The 13555-nt window shown below is 49.6% G+C and overlaps 1 protein-coding gene across 2 annotated transcripts in view; it reads right to left on the minus strand.

Annotated features, from left to right (window-relative positions):
- Positions 1–13555, minus strand: part of PHIP (PHIP subunit of CUL4-Ring ligase complex) — a 2061705-nt gene that overhangs the window by 954107 nt on the left and 1094043 nt on the right. The window contains exons 28-29 of one of the 2 annotated variants that reach the window (XM_078648101.1): positions 10151–10262; positions 9978–10039 (exon numbers count right to left, since the gene is read on the minus strand). In XM_078648101.1, coding sequence (XP_078504227.1) covers positions 9978–10039; positions 10151–10262 — 174 coding nt within the window. Of the gene's footprint in view, positions 1–9971; positions 10040–10150; positions 10263–13555 lie in introns of both variants that reach the window. The other variant, XM_078648100.1, reaches the window with a different exon arrangement.

The following is a 13555-nucleotide window of genomic DNA, read 5'->3' on the forward strand; positions in this document are numbered from 1 at the left end:
TAATCTTTTGACTATCTAATGACATACATTTCTCTCAAAATACTGTGTGAAATAAATACATAAAACAAAATAGAAAACTGCATTTTGGAGAATTAAAATGTAGGTGCCAAATCACATTAACCTAGACCTGGCCAAGTACATGCATGTATAAATCTCTTATTAAAGCAGCTCTCCAGGACGGTTGGTCCTTCATTTTCCTGTCGTCTCATATGCGCCTTTCGCTACCCTCTATTTCTTAGTTTGATTTCCTTTGTTTCAGATTAGTACTGTCAGACCTAGTCCAGTTCCTCGCTAAAGCCCATTGGAAATGCTCTGTTTCATTGTTAGTTTTCTTTTGCTTCAAGCAGCAACCCGACAGCTGTGAGTTTATTAAGGGTGCCAATTAGTTTGGGGGAATTTGATAAAGCTTTATACACTGAGATAACTTTAGCTTTTTTTATACACAGCTGCATGGCAACTAAGTGCAATTTGGGGAAGCAATCAATTGTTTATCCCACTGTATTTTGCATGTTATGGCATTTGTCTTTTTTATTAGTCATTTATCTACCATTGCACAAGTTACTACTTGTGTAACGATATATCTGTAAGAGACATTAGTTAGTATTAGATTCCTTACCTTAGAATATCCCCAAGCGTCAGACTGGATCCGGAAACTTTTGCATAGCAGTATCCTTGCGCGTCGGTAGGCGTCGTCTGCGGCTCCGCGTCCGTCGTCGGCGTCGTGATGACGTCGTCGGAGTACTTAGACGTCGCCTCCGCGTGCTGACGTCAGTTCTTAGACACAGCTTTTCCGCGCCAGAAACGCAGAGCCATGTCAAAAAACCAACACTGGTGCCATTGAAACTAGGGCCCTGAAAGGGGTAAACCCTAACCCTAGATATTGGTTCGCAGAACGGGGAGGATGGGTGGGTCGGTAAGGAATCTAATACTAACTAATGTCTCTTACAGATATATCGTTACACAAGTAGTAACTTGTGCATCTGAAAGAGACACGCTAGTATTAGATTCCTTACCTTAGAATAGATACCCCAGCAATACCAACCCCGGTGGTGGGTCTGCGAACCAATAATCACACCAGAAAGTCCTGGAGGACAGAACGGCCAAAGAAGCCATCCCTCCGGACTTGGCTGTCCAGGCAGTAGTGCCTTGCAAACGTGTGCAGCGATGCCCACGTAGCTGCCTGACAGATGTCTTGTAAGGGCACTCCCCGGCCCAGGGCAGTTGTAGTCGCCGTGGCTCGGGTAGAGTGAGCCCGTAATCCAACAGGGGGCTCCTTTTTAGCCAAGGAGTAGCATGCCTGGATACACAAGATGATCCACCGGGAGATGATCCTCTTGTGCACCGCTTTCCCCTTCTTCGCGCCCACGTAACCAACAAAGAGTTGGTCATCCACCCGGAACTGGTGTGTGCGATCCAAGTAAAATGAGAGCGCACGTTTTGGGTCCAGACGGTGGAGCCGCGCTTCCTCTTTAGAGGGATGCGGTGGCGGGAAGAAGGTTGGCAAGGTGATAGACTGCCCGATGTGAAAGGCCGTGACAACCTTGGGCAGGAAAGATGGCTTAGTACGCAACACCACTTTGTCTGGATGGACAGAAAGGAAAGGTGGAGTACAAGAAAGGGCCTGGAGCTCACTCACTCTCCTGGCAGAGGTGAAGGCAAGCAGGAAAGCAGTCTTCAGAGTTAGAAGGCGGAGAGGACAGTTGTGAAGTGTCTCAAAGGGAGCGCACATCAGAAATGTAAGAACCAGGTTCAAGTCCCACTGAGGCATCACAAACGGAACAGGAGGAAACGTGTGTGTGATGCCCTTAGGAAATCTATTTACAATAGGGGACTTGAACAAAGAAGGTTGATCAGGCAGCCTCAGAAAGGCTGAAAGGGTAGAAAGGTAGCCCTTGATAGTGCCCAGAGCAGAGCCCTGCTGGGCAAGAGAAAGTAGGAAGAGAAGAACCTCAGAAAGAGGGGCAGCAAGAGGATCCACAGCCTTTGCTGTGCACCATGCCACAAATCTGTTCCACCTGCAGGCGTATACCGACTTTGTGGAGGGACGCCTGGCTGCCAGAATGACGTTACAGACTTCAGGAGGCAAGTCAAATGGCCTCAACTGTCGCCGCTCAATCTCCAAGCATGGAGGTGGAGACTGGACAGGTTCGGGTGGAGGACCGTCCCCTGCTGCTGCGACAGAAGGTCCTCCTGAAGAGGCAGACGAACCGGGGGATCGACTGACATACTGAGTAGCTCTGGATACCAGTACCTTCGAGCCCAGTCCGGAGCCACAAGGATGACTTGGCCCGGTCGCGCTTGATCTTCTTCAGCACTCTGGGCAGAAGTGGTATAGGCGGGAAGGCGTACAGTAGACCGCAGCTCCACTCGCGACGAAAAGCGTCTCCGAGCGAGTGCCGCCTTGGAAATTCCAACACGCAGAACTGATGACATTGCGCGTTCTCTTCGGTGGCGTATAGCTCTAACCAAGGCTCTCCCCATCGCTGAAAGAGGCCTTGCGCCACGTCCGAGTTCAGACGCCATTCGTGATCCATCATGCACCGACGGCTGAGCTCGTCCGCCCTGGCGTTCAGAGAACCTGCCAGGTGTTGAGCCACCAGGGACACGCCCTGGCGTTCCAGCCATTGCCAGAGGCGCAGAGCCTCCTGGCAAAGGGTCCACGACCCCAGCCCGCCCGGTTTGTTGCAGTACCACATGGCGGTGGTGTTGTCAGTGAACACCTGCACTACACTCCCCAGGACAGAGGGGAGGAATGCTTTCAGTGCTAGACGAATCGCCCGTAACTCCAACAGGTTGATGTTGAGCCGGGCCTCCGCCGGAGACCAGAGGCCTCTGATCTCCGCCTCTCCCATGTGGCCTCCCCAGCCCTGGAGGGACGCATCCGTCACAACTATGTGCTCCGGTTGGGGGAAGGGAGAGGGATCTGCCGCTGACCCAATCGCGGTCCGTGAGCCACCACTGCAGCTGTCTCGCAGTGCCCTCCGAGATCAGTACGTGGTCGGATAGGTTGCCCTGGTGCTGGGCCCACTGAAACTTCAGGTCCCACTGCAGAGCTCGCATCCGCCACCTGGCGTGATGCACCAGCAGGATGCAGGAGGCCATCAGCCCCAGAAGCCGCAGCGTCAACCTGACCGATACCCGGGATAACGGCTGAAAGATGGGAATCAAAGCCTGAATATCCCGGACCCGCTGCTCGGGTGGATAAACCCGAAACTGCGCCGAGTCGAGAACCGCTCCGATGAAAAGGAGCTTCTGAGAGGGGCACAGGTGTGACTTCGGCACATTGATTGAGAACCCCAGCCGATGCAGGAGATCTGCCGTAGTCTGGAGGTTGCTGACGACTGCCTGGGGCGAGCCCGCCTTCAAAAACCAGTCGTCGAGGTAGGGGAAGACTGAAACCCCTAACCTGCGCAGATGAGCTGCGACCACCGCCATCACCTTTGTGAACACCCGTGGGGCGCTGGTAAGGCCGAAGGGAAGCACGGTGTACTGAAAGTGCTCGTGGCCAACCGTGAACCGCAGGTAGCGCCGGTGGGCCGGCAGGACGGGGATGTGGAAATAAGCGTCCTGCAAGTCCAACGCTACCATCCAGTCTCCTGGGTCCAGGGCAGCCAGGACCTGAGCCAGTGTCAGCATCTTGAACTTCTCCTTCCGGAGGAAGCCGTTGACGTTCCGTAGGTCCAAGATAGGGCGTAGGCTCCCTTTGCCCTTCTTGGGTACCAGAAAGTAGTGGGAGTAGCAACCACACCCTACTTCTGGCCCAGGTACGCGCTCGATGGCCCCCTTGGCCAAGAGGGCCGTAACTTCCTCCTGCAGAAGTCGCAAATGATCCCCCGATACACGGTGGTTCTGCGGTGGCATGGCTGGAGGAGTCGCCTCGAAGTGGAGGGAGTAGCCCCTTCGGACGATCTGCAGCACCCACCTGTCCGAAGTGACGGTGCGCCAGTGGAGGTGGTGATGGCGAACCCTGCCCCCCACTGGCGTCACATGGGCCTGAAAGCACAGACTAGGAGGGTTTTGAGGCGGATGCTGCGGGGGAAGGTGTGGACTGACCTCGCCGTTGTCCCCGACCGCCGGGACGGCGGTTCCCACGGCCGCCACCGAGTTGGGTATTACCCTGCGGAGCGTGGCTGGCAGCACGTGTGGGTACACCCCTTCCGTGGCCACAAAAGGAATAAAAGGCAGCCGATTGCTGGCGCGGGGCAGAGAGGCCCAAGGACTTGGCCGTAGCCCTGGAGTCCTTAAAGCGCTCGAGCGCATGGTCCGACTTGTCGCCAAAGAGGCGACTGCCATCGAACGGCATGTCCATCAATGTGTTCTGGACATCGGCCGAAAAGTTGGCGGACCTCAACCAGGCGTGGCGTCTGACCGCCACCGTCGTTGCCATCGCTATACCCAGTGAGTCGGTGGTATCCAGCCCACACCGAATGGAATATTTGGCTGCATCCTGGCCCTCCACAAGGGCTTGGCCGAGTTTGGCCCGTACCTCCAATGGACACTCTGGCAGCACTTCCGCGACCGTATCCCACAGAGAGTGGGTGTAGCGGCCCAAGAGGCATGCGTTGTTGGAAGACCGCATTCCCAGACTAAGGGACGAGAAGATCTTTTTGCCGTACTGCTCGTACCTCTTGGATTCCCTGTCCGGCGGTGCCGACGGGAATGCGGTCTGGGAATTAGAGGCCTGGATGACCAGGCTCTCAGGGGTAGGGTGGGTGGACAGGAAACATGGGTCGACTGGGGCGGGACGGTGGCGTCCGGCCACGTTCCTATCTACGGGCGAACCCGTAGCGGGCTTGGACCAAGTGCCCAGAAGAACGTCGGTCAAGGCCTCATTAAAGGGCAGCAGAGGCTCGGCCGAGCTTGACTGCGGTTTAAGGACCTCAGTGAGGAGATTAGTCCTCACGGCCTCGACGGGGAGCTCAAGGCCCAAGGCCTTGGCAGCCCTCATCAACACCACACTGTAGGTTGCCCCCTCCTCCGAAGCCACGGTAGGAGGGGAGACAAAACCAGTGTCTGGAGAGGTGTCCAGGCCACTGGCCTCCCCAAGGTCTCCTGCCCAGTCCTCATGAGACTGACACTCCCTGGTCAGAGGGTCCTTAGACCCCTCCCAATCCTCTTCATCACCCATCTCCTGAAACTCAGGGTTCTCAGCTAATGGGGCCTGTTCATAGAAGTGAAACTCCCCAAACGACATCTGGAGCGGCGCCCATCGGGGCCGTCCCGACGTCGGAACAGGAATGAAGGGGGCATCGGGGACGGCGCCGCCCGAGGACGGCGTCGGAGGCGACACCTGAAGGTCCGATGCCGGGGAGGTCGTAAGGTCCACCGGCGACGATCCCGATCCCGAAGAGGGTCTAGTGGCGTCCCGCGGCGCCGGGACAACTTGACCCCGCGGCGCCGGGCCCGAAGGCGCCGGTGCCGTCGGGATAGCGGGAACCTGCGGCGCCGGGCCCGAAGGCGCCGGCGGCGTCGAAGCACCCGACGGCGTCGGGGCAGAAACCCCCGACCCGCTAGGGGTCCCAGACGGGTCCGCTGAGCCCGAAGGCGCCGCGGAGCCCATCGGAGGAGAGAGTTTCCTCATGGCCATGAGGAAGCGCTCGATCTCCTCCGGCGTCGCGTTGAGCCAAGGGACCGGAGGGTGTGGGGCTGAACGCAGCGCCCGCGACTCCGACGGAGCCGCATGGGCGGTGTCAACCAAACCCCCGGCCGCATCGCGCGAGCGTCGGGGGGAGTCCGCAGAGCGATGACGCCTCTTGGACTTCTTGTGCCTCTTACCTGACGACGACTTCGACCCGGAGGAGTGCGGCCTACCCTCGGAGCTGTGGTGGCTCTGAGCCCGCAACCTGTCCCTCGACCTCCCGTGGGACTGAGACCTCTCGCGGCACGGGACCGACTGCCGGAGTTCGAGTTTCCTGCGGGACCGCTCCCGCCTGGCTTTCGAAGAGAGGGCCCGGCAGTCGGAGCAGGCCTTGTCGTCGTGATCGACGCCTAGACACGTTAAACACAGGTGGTGAGGATCCGTCACTGTGAGAGGTTGGCCTGATATATGATGTTCACTAGTTCTAGTGATCACCTTGTATCAACCTTATAGACCAGCTATCCTAATGGTAGCATGGACAAAGCAGTCTTAGGCTAAACTCTTTTGGCATGTGAAGCCAGCTGTTTTACCACAATATAACCCCTTGAATACCAAGTGAAAGGACACCACACAGGTTTTTATGAAAATAAACAGTATATTTATTAATAACAACACCTCTGAACTCTTTATGAGGTCAGAGGGCTAAGCACATGACAATCTCTTACGAAAAATACTACAAGTCGCACAAAATTACAATGGTGCCCTAGGGGCACGACAAACCATATACTAAGTAAGTGGAATGTGAAAGAAGATAAAGGAAATGGAGCTGTCCAGAGGCTGTAGGATCGATGGGACCACGCCATACTAACTTCAGGTAAGTAATAGGAGGCCCACGGAATGCGTGTGCAGAGTGTGAACTCACACGCGAGATGCGTAACAACGTCTATGGACAGTACAGTTCAAGTTAAAGGTGAGTACGGACAATCCTGACTAGATAGGACGGCCACGACTGTGGAACTGGACACTAGGACAGTTAAACTACCCTTGAGCACCGAAATGCTCTTGTTACCTCACCCACGGGCCGCGGGTGCATAGGGTTCAAAGTGCGTCGGGTTCTCGCGTTGAAGTCAATGGAGCCTGAAAGAAAAGATGCTGCTGGCGACCAGGAGGAAGATGTCCGGTGCAATCCAAGGGTGGATTGTTGAAGAAGGAGAACTGAAAGCAGAGGGGACAATGTTCACAGTCACTAGCCAGTGACTGGAGTGGAACCAGGAAGGAACCAGATGTCGAAGTCGCGATCAGGTGAAGAGTGGACGCTTGACTCTGCAGCCACGTGGACCAGGAGGTGTCTTCGACGACCAGGATGGAGGCACGAGCTGTCCCACGCAGGCTCTCGCTGTCGGCGGTGTCGAATCCGGGCTGGGACTCAACAGGCCTTGGCAAAGGCAACCCACGCGGTGAGTTAAGAAAGCGTCTAGTGCGGACTAGGAGAGTCCGGGATGCCCCTCTTTTGGAAGGGAGCAAGGGCCAGTCTGGAGCAACCAGACCAGCAGTGAAGATTTCAAAGTTCGTCGTCTAGGAGGCCACTAGCCAGCCGGCAAGTGACCAGACAACGCGTCGAGCAGGAACCAAGCAGAAGGGCCCCACGCAGATCTCGTGGATGCTGGAGGGCTGATCTTCGGTGCAAGGGCTGCTCGGGGCTGGGGCTTCTCAGTCCCCAAAGCACTTGGTCGAGTTTACCTCGGGAGTCGTGCTGGAAGCGAAGTGCAGGTTCGTTCAAGATGGCCGGTCCCACGTGTCTCGTCACACCCACGGGTCTCAGCTTTGCTGTAGATGCGGGTAGAGGTCGGAGACGTCTGGGAATCCGGGTCTCGTCGGGCTCTGAAGTCTGGATCCTCGAGGGAAGACGACAAAATGAAGCCGCTGGACGCTTGATGGTGCCTGCAGTTGCAGGGTGGACACTCCTTGTCCACAAGGGAGATTCTTCAGTCTTCTGTGGAGCAGAACGTCGAAGGCCAGAGTTTCTTCTTGTTGAATAGTTAAGGATAATCTAATTTGGAATGGGACCAGCTCCTACCTTTATTCTCCTAAAGGGGGCTGCACTACTGACTAGGTCCCTCCCCTGGGTGGGACCAGGAAGGGGGGTGGCTACACCCCCTATCCTTTGTCCGGTTTCCCGCCAGAGCTGGGGCAGGGATGCCCCAGCAACTGGTTTGAACCGGTGTATGCACAGGGCACCTTGTGTGCCCCAGGCATGTCTCATTCCTTTCAGGCCTCCCTACCTCAATACACAAAATCCTGTCTGGGGTGGTGCTAGCACCTCCCAAGGCAGGAAACCCTTTGTCCAAGCCATCCTCGCTGGAAGGACTCCCAGCAGCAGGAGGTCAGACTTGTGTCTGTGGTGGCAGCATCCATTTTGTGATGCTGAGGCTCGAGTTAACTTTAACCGGGGTTCACAGTTACATACATGTCGTGTCCCTCTAGAAGGGTGGAATGCTACCCCCGTTGCCAGAATTGGCGAGGGGGTAGTATTCCAAATCGTATGACACCTTACTCAACATGTTTTGATAATGTTATACCAGAGTTAGCATTTAACCTCGAGGTTGATAATGCACTTAAGAGTATATGGTATAGCGTTATCATGGAACAGCTATTAGGACTTGGTTCCGCAAGCTGCAAACGGGCTCAGCTCATGCCAGAGCACCATCTCACAAAAATCTGGGGTGACCATAGGATTGCAGACCCCACTCTCCTACAGTCACCGACATCAGGCGGTCGCAATCCTCGCAGTGCTTAAACCCGGGCATCCCTACGGCACCAATCGGAGTCGAGAGACTTCGAAAAATGATCAAAAGCGATCAAAAAAGTCAGTCAAAAATTGACTAGGGTTACTGCTTTTTCCAGATCTGCGCTTGCTGGCGCGGAAAAAAGAAGAACTGACATCAGCACGCGGAGGCGTCATCTAAGTACTCCGACGACGTCATCATGGCGCCCACGACGCCGACGACGGACGCAGAGCCGCAGACGACGCCTACCGACGCGCAAGGGTACTGCTACGCAAAAGTTTCCGGATCCAGTCTGACGCCTGGGGATATTCTAAGGTATGGAATCTAATACTAACGTGTCTCTTTCAGATACTACTTTACCTCATTTTGTGCTTTATTCTTATACTTCAGCTTTTCCAGTAAGTTCCTAATCCAGTACATATTTCTGTATTTCATGTCTCTCTACACAATATAGCTAGACCTCAATAGCCTCATATTGTATCTGAATTCTGGCGGGATCACCACATCCTACAACCAGGTATTTCCTAAACTCCTACTTCTCAAAGTTATTTGGAACTACTGCTCTGTGCAGGATAACCCCAAAGCAGGCAGTTGTATCTGCTCCTGACAATACTCCATTTATTTTATCTGCACCTATTTTGGAAGTAAATCCATTTTATTACTTTGAAGTTTGCCTAATGTTAGATCCACACACTCTAAGATTTAAGAAAATATCTTCTGCTTTTGTTCTGTTTTTTCAACTACTAAATTCTTATATCATACATACTGGTGCTTTTAACCTCTACTCCATTATCTTTGCAAACATTCAGTATTTTTGCATCTTTTATTGATACATTATTTAGCATGATTTATAGTTTAATACATAAATCCATTATTTTTATGCTAATTTCTAGTGTGCTGCTTACTGGAAACTTAGATGTGCACAAAGAATAGATTGATAAAGTGATTGTAGCCCTCTACATTTTCATGTTTTAATGAAAAAAAAATATTATACAGAAAGTCAATGGGTCAACTTATCACAATGATTTAGAACAGAGAGAGATAATTGCTCAAGCTGTCCATTCCAATACATACTTAACCTAGACCAGCATAGAGTTCAAGAATATGTAAAGTTGATCAGTAAATAAAACTGCTGAAATGATAATGGGCTGCAGTGCATTTGCTTTTACATCTGTTAGTCACAGTGGTGCCACACTGCTAGCCCTTTCAATCTGACAAAATATAAAATGCTAGAACTCTTAACAAAACAACAAAGAAAAGTAAATGTCAAAGAAAAATGGCTTCAACACTTACTGCTCAACTTATCTGCCTGTATGGCTGTTAGATAAAATAAAGTAATAGGTACATTGTTCTAAAACAGAACAATGTTCTTTAAATACTCACTCTTCCTCATTTCTTTTACGTTTTTCTTTATTTTGAATTTGTTTCAAGTGCTTTTGGGAGAGTTTCTGTGGTCACTTTCTTTACTTTTGGATCAAAATAAGAACTTACTTGCTAGATAATAATGTAATCTTAGTTACAGAAGAATGCATAAATACATAAGCATGTGTACGCTTACTTTTTAAATTATATAAATAAATATAAAAGTAGAAATTATTTTAACATACACCTACCAGCTCTTGGGATAACTTCCATATCCCAAGGGCTCATCTTCTCTGTATCGCCATTGTCCCAGCTAAAATTTAAAGAAACCATTACTTAGAAACCATGACTTAGAAACAATGTATTTTATCAATAACAATATATATTAAAAAATAATGTATAAAAAAGTAAACTACTTTCTTACCAGACATTGTAGCATTGAAAGAGACTATCCGGGTACTTTGGATTAAGAGGTTCCTGACTTTCAATCGTACCAAACCACCAAGCGTCATCTATCACTGACCTAAAACGGTCACCTGAAAGGGGAGAAAAATATTATATAAATATATATATATATATATATATATTCACTGAAAAAACCATAGGTTATAGACCATATATAGTTAGGAATTTGCATTTACAAAACCTTGAAAATTCACTGAAAAAACCATAGGTTAGAGACCATATATAGTTAGCTGGACATTTTATTGACATAAAACCAATGAAATTCCATATATAGTTAGTTGCACTAACTATATATCGCGCACCCGCAATCCACTGCTGATGATGTCACATATTACATCATTCATGACATGGTCAGTGACATCACTGATGACATCTCAAATGACATCACTGATGACATCACTGATGACATCTCAAATGACATCACTGATGACATCATCTAGTGTCTGTGTGTTTTTGTAAAGTTTAAATATGTTTTACATATTGAAGAATGAGTGGATGTATGGAAGACTGAGTGTGTGTGTGGCTGGCTGGGAGGTGTGTGACTGTGCATATCAATGTGTACTTGTATCAGTGATTGTATAAGAGAGTAAGTATGTGTTAGTATATGTGTGAAAAAGTATGGTGTTCTGTGTTTAACTGTATAGATGAGGAAATCGAAGTGTGATTGATTCTTCACAGGACTGACTAGGTGTATGAGTGCATATGATAGTGTTGTAATAATGAGTGACTGTATGTATGAGTGATTGTATGGGTGAATGAGTGAATGTGTGTGTAGACGTAGGAATCAGTGAGTGTGTATGTAGTAACTGGTATTGGTGTGTCATGATGTCATCAGTGATGTCATTTGAGATGTCATCAGTGATGTCATTTGAGATGTCATCAGTGATGTCATCAGTGATGTCACTGACCATGTCATGAATGATGTAATATGTGACATCATCAGCAGTGGATTGCGGGTGCGCGATATATAGTTAGTGCAACTAACTATATATGGAATTTCATTGGTTTTATGTCAATAAAATGTCCAGCTAACTATATATGGTCTCTAACCTATGGTTTTTTCAGTGAATTTTCAAGGTTTTGTAAATGCAAATTCCTAACTATATATGGTCTATAACCTATGGTTTTTTCAGTGAATTTCATTGGTTTTTTAAAAGCTAATATCTATAGCTGTAAAATATAGTCTTTATTACGTGACGTATCACGTAGCCACGTGAGACGCCTCATGACGCGTCGCATAACCGCGACGTATCGGCTCTGCAGCGCAAACAAAACCCGTAACGTAAGCGTGCCGGAGCACGCTTACAGATATATTTTTTTTAACCTTAATTAGACAAAATCCACACGTGCACATATCTTGAGGCCTTGCAAAGGCACATCAAACAAACAGTCCCTACAATTTTGCCAAGTTTGCTGGAAATCTATTCCCTTCATTTTTTTTTTACTGTTTCTCTTGGTTTTCCCCTTGTTACGCTTACCGGGACGCTACCCGGTACGCGAACCGGACGCTCCAAAAACACAAGATGGCGGACTCCCGTTACGCTAACGGTTAGCTGCCCGGTTCGCGTACCGGGAAGCGCCTCTACCGCGAAAAATCGCGGGGGACTTTAATATCCCCCTCATCAATCCTAGGGGGTCAGGAGGGGTTCACCTTGCCCCCTTTCCTTCATTTCCCCCTTCTTTTTTCACCACATCTTGTCTCTCGAACCTACCGAGAGACAAGATGGCGGCCACTCCGGACTGTTTACAATGTTGACAACTACGCTGCCGGTTAGCTGCTCGGTTAGCTGCCCGGTGAGCTGCCCGGTTCGCGTACCGGGACGCGCCTCTACGGCGTAAAATCGAAAAGAAAAAAAATATTATTTTTTGCCCCGCGGGGCACTTTAATATCCCCCTCATCAATCCTAGGGGGTCAGGAGGGGTCTACCTTGCCCCCTTTCCTTCATTTCCCCCTTCGTTTTAAACCACATCTTGTCTCTCGATCCTACCGAGAGACAAGATGGCGGCCGCTCCGGACTGTTTAGAATGTTGACAGACACCGGAGAGCCAATCAGCTTCGCTTCGCGAAGTTCCGTTACGCGTCAGGTACGCGAACCGGGGCGCTAACCGGAGCGCTGTCACAGATATATATTTTTTTTTAAACGTTAATTTCTCAAAATCCACTGGAGCACATATATTGAGACATAGCAAAGGCACGTCGGGCAAACCATATCTACAATTTTGCCAAGTTTCATGTAAATCTATTCAGCCGTTCGAGCTAAACCCCCCAGGGGCTGCTCAGAAACAAAATGTGCCATTTTCCTGAAAATTTCAGCCAATTCCGTCCACAAACGCCAAAGTTATTAGACATAGAATTTTCAGAAATCCCATAGAGAAAAAATCCTAACTATATATACCCACTGGCTATCGCCAGTAGGTAATATACATATATAAACATATATAATCTGCATATCTATATAAATATAAAGCATGCATACATATACATATATGCATACATATACATGTTATTTACATGAAAGTTTTAAAAACACTAATAAAAGCAAAGCTAAAAAGCCACCTCATTACAAACAGAATGGCTTTAACTTAAACGAGGGCGAGATCTATTGCATTTTCAATGCTTGTTTACTTTGGTTCTATCAAGAAGGCATTCAGATGTGTCACACATTTGCCATAAATTCTGAATGTTAGCACTCTAGTTGCTCATTAGATCACTGTAGTAAAGCTAGTGCTCACCAGGGAAGTCTGCTGCTAATCATGGTTTGCAGCCATTTTCCCGCATTTTTTATCCCGCAGACTTTCAGTCCGCATACCATTATCCCGCAAGGTCATTGACCTCGCATACCATTATCCCGCATTTTTTCAAAACGCATGTGCATTTATCGCGCATGCCTTTACAAAGAATTACGTTTTAAAGGCATGTATGGTAAATGCATTTGCGTTGTGAAAACCACGATGACGAGAGAGGTAAGTGGGTTTGTGTTAATTTTTTCGTGGGTTAGTGATTGTGTAGTGTAGTGTTGTGTAGTGTAGAGTTGTGGTGGTTGTTTAGTGTAGGGTCATGCTGGGGGTAGTGTTTTAGGGTTTAGGGTTGTGTTGTAGTGTTTGCGTAGTGTAGGGTCATGCTGGGGCTAGTGTTTTAGGGTTTAGGGTAGTGTTGTAGTGTTTGCGTAGTGTAGGGTCATGCTGGGGGTAGTGTTTTAGGGTGTAGGGTAGTGTTGTAGTGTTTGCGTAGTGTAGGGTCATGCTGGGGGTAGTGTTTTAGGGTTTTGGGTAGTGTTGTAGTGTTTGCGTAGTGTAGGGTCATGCTGGGGGTAGTGGTTTAGGGTAGTGTTGTAGTGTTTGCGTAGTGTAGGGTCATGCTGGG

The sequence above is a fragment of the Lissotriton helveticus genome, chromosome 6 (genome assembly GCF_964261635.1).
Source record: "Lissotriton helveticus chromosome 6, aLisHel1.1, whole genome shotgun sequence".
NCBI lineage: Eukaryota > Metazoa > Chordata > Amphibia > Caudata > Salamandridae > Lissotriton > Lissotriton helveticus.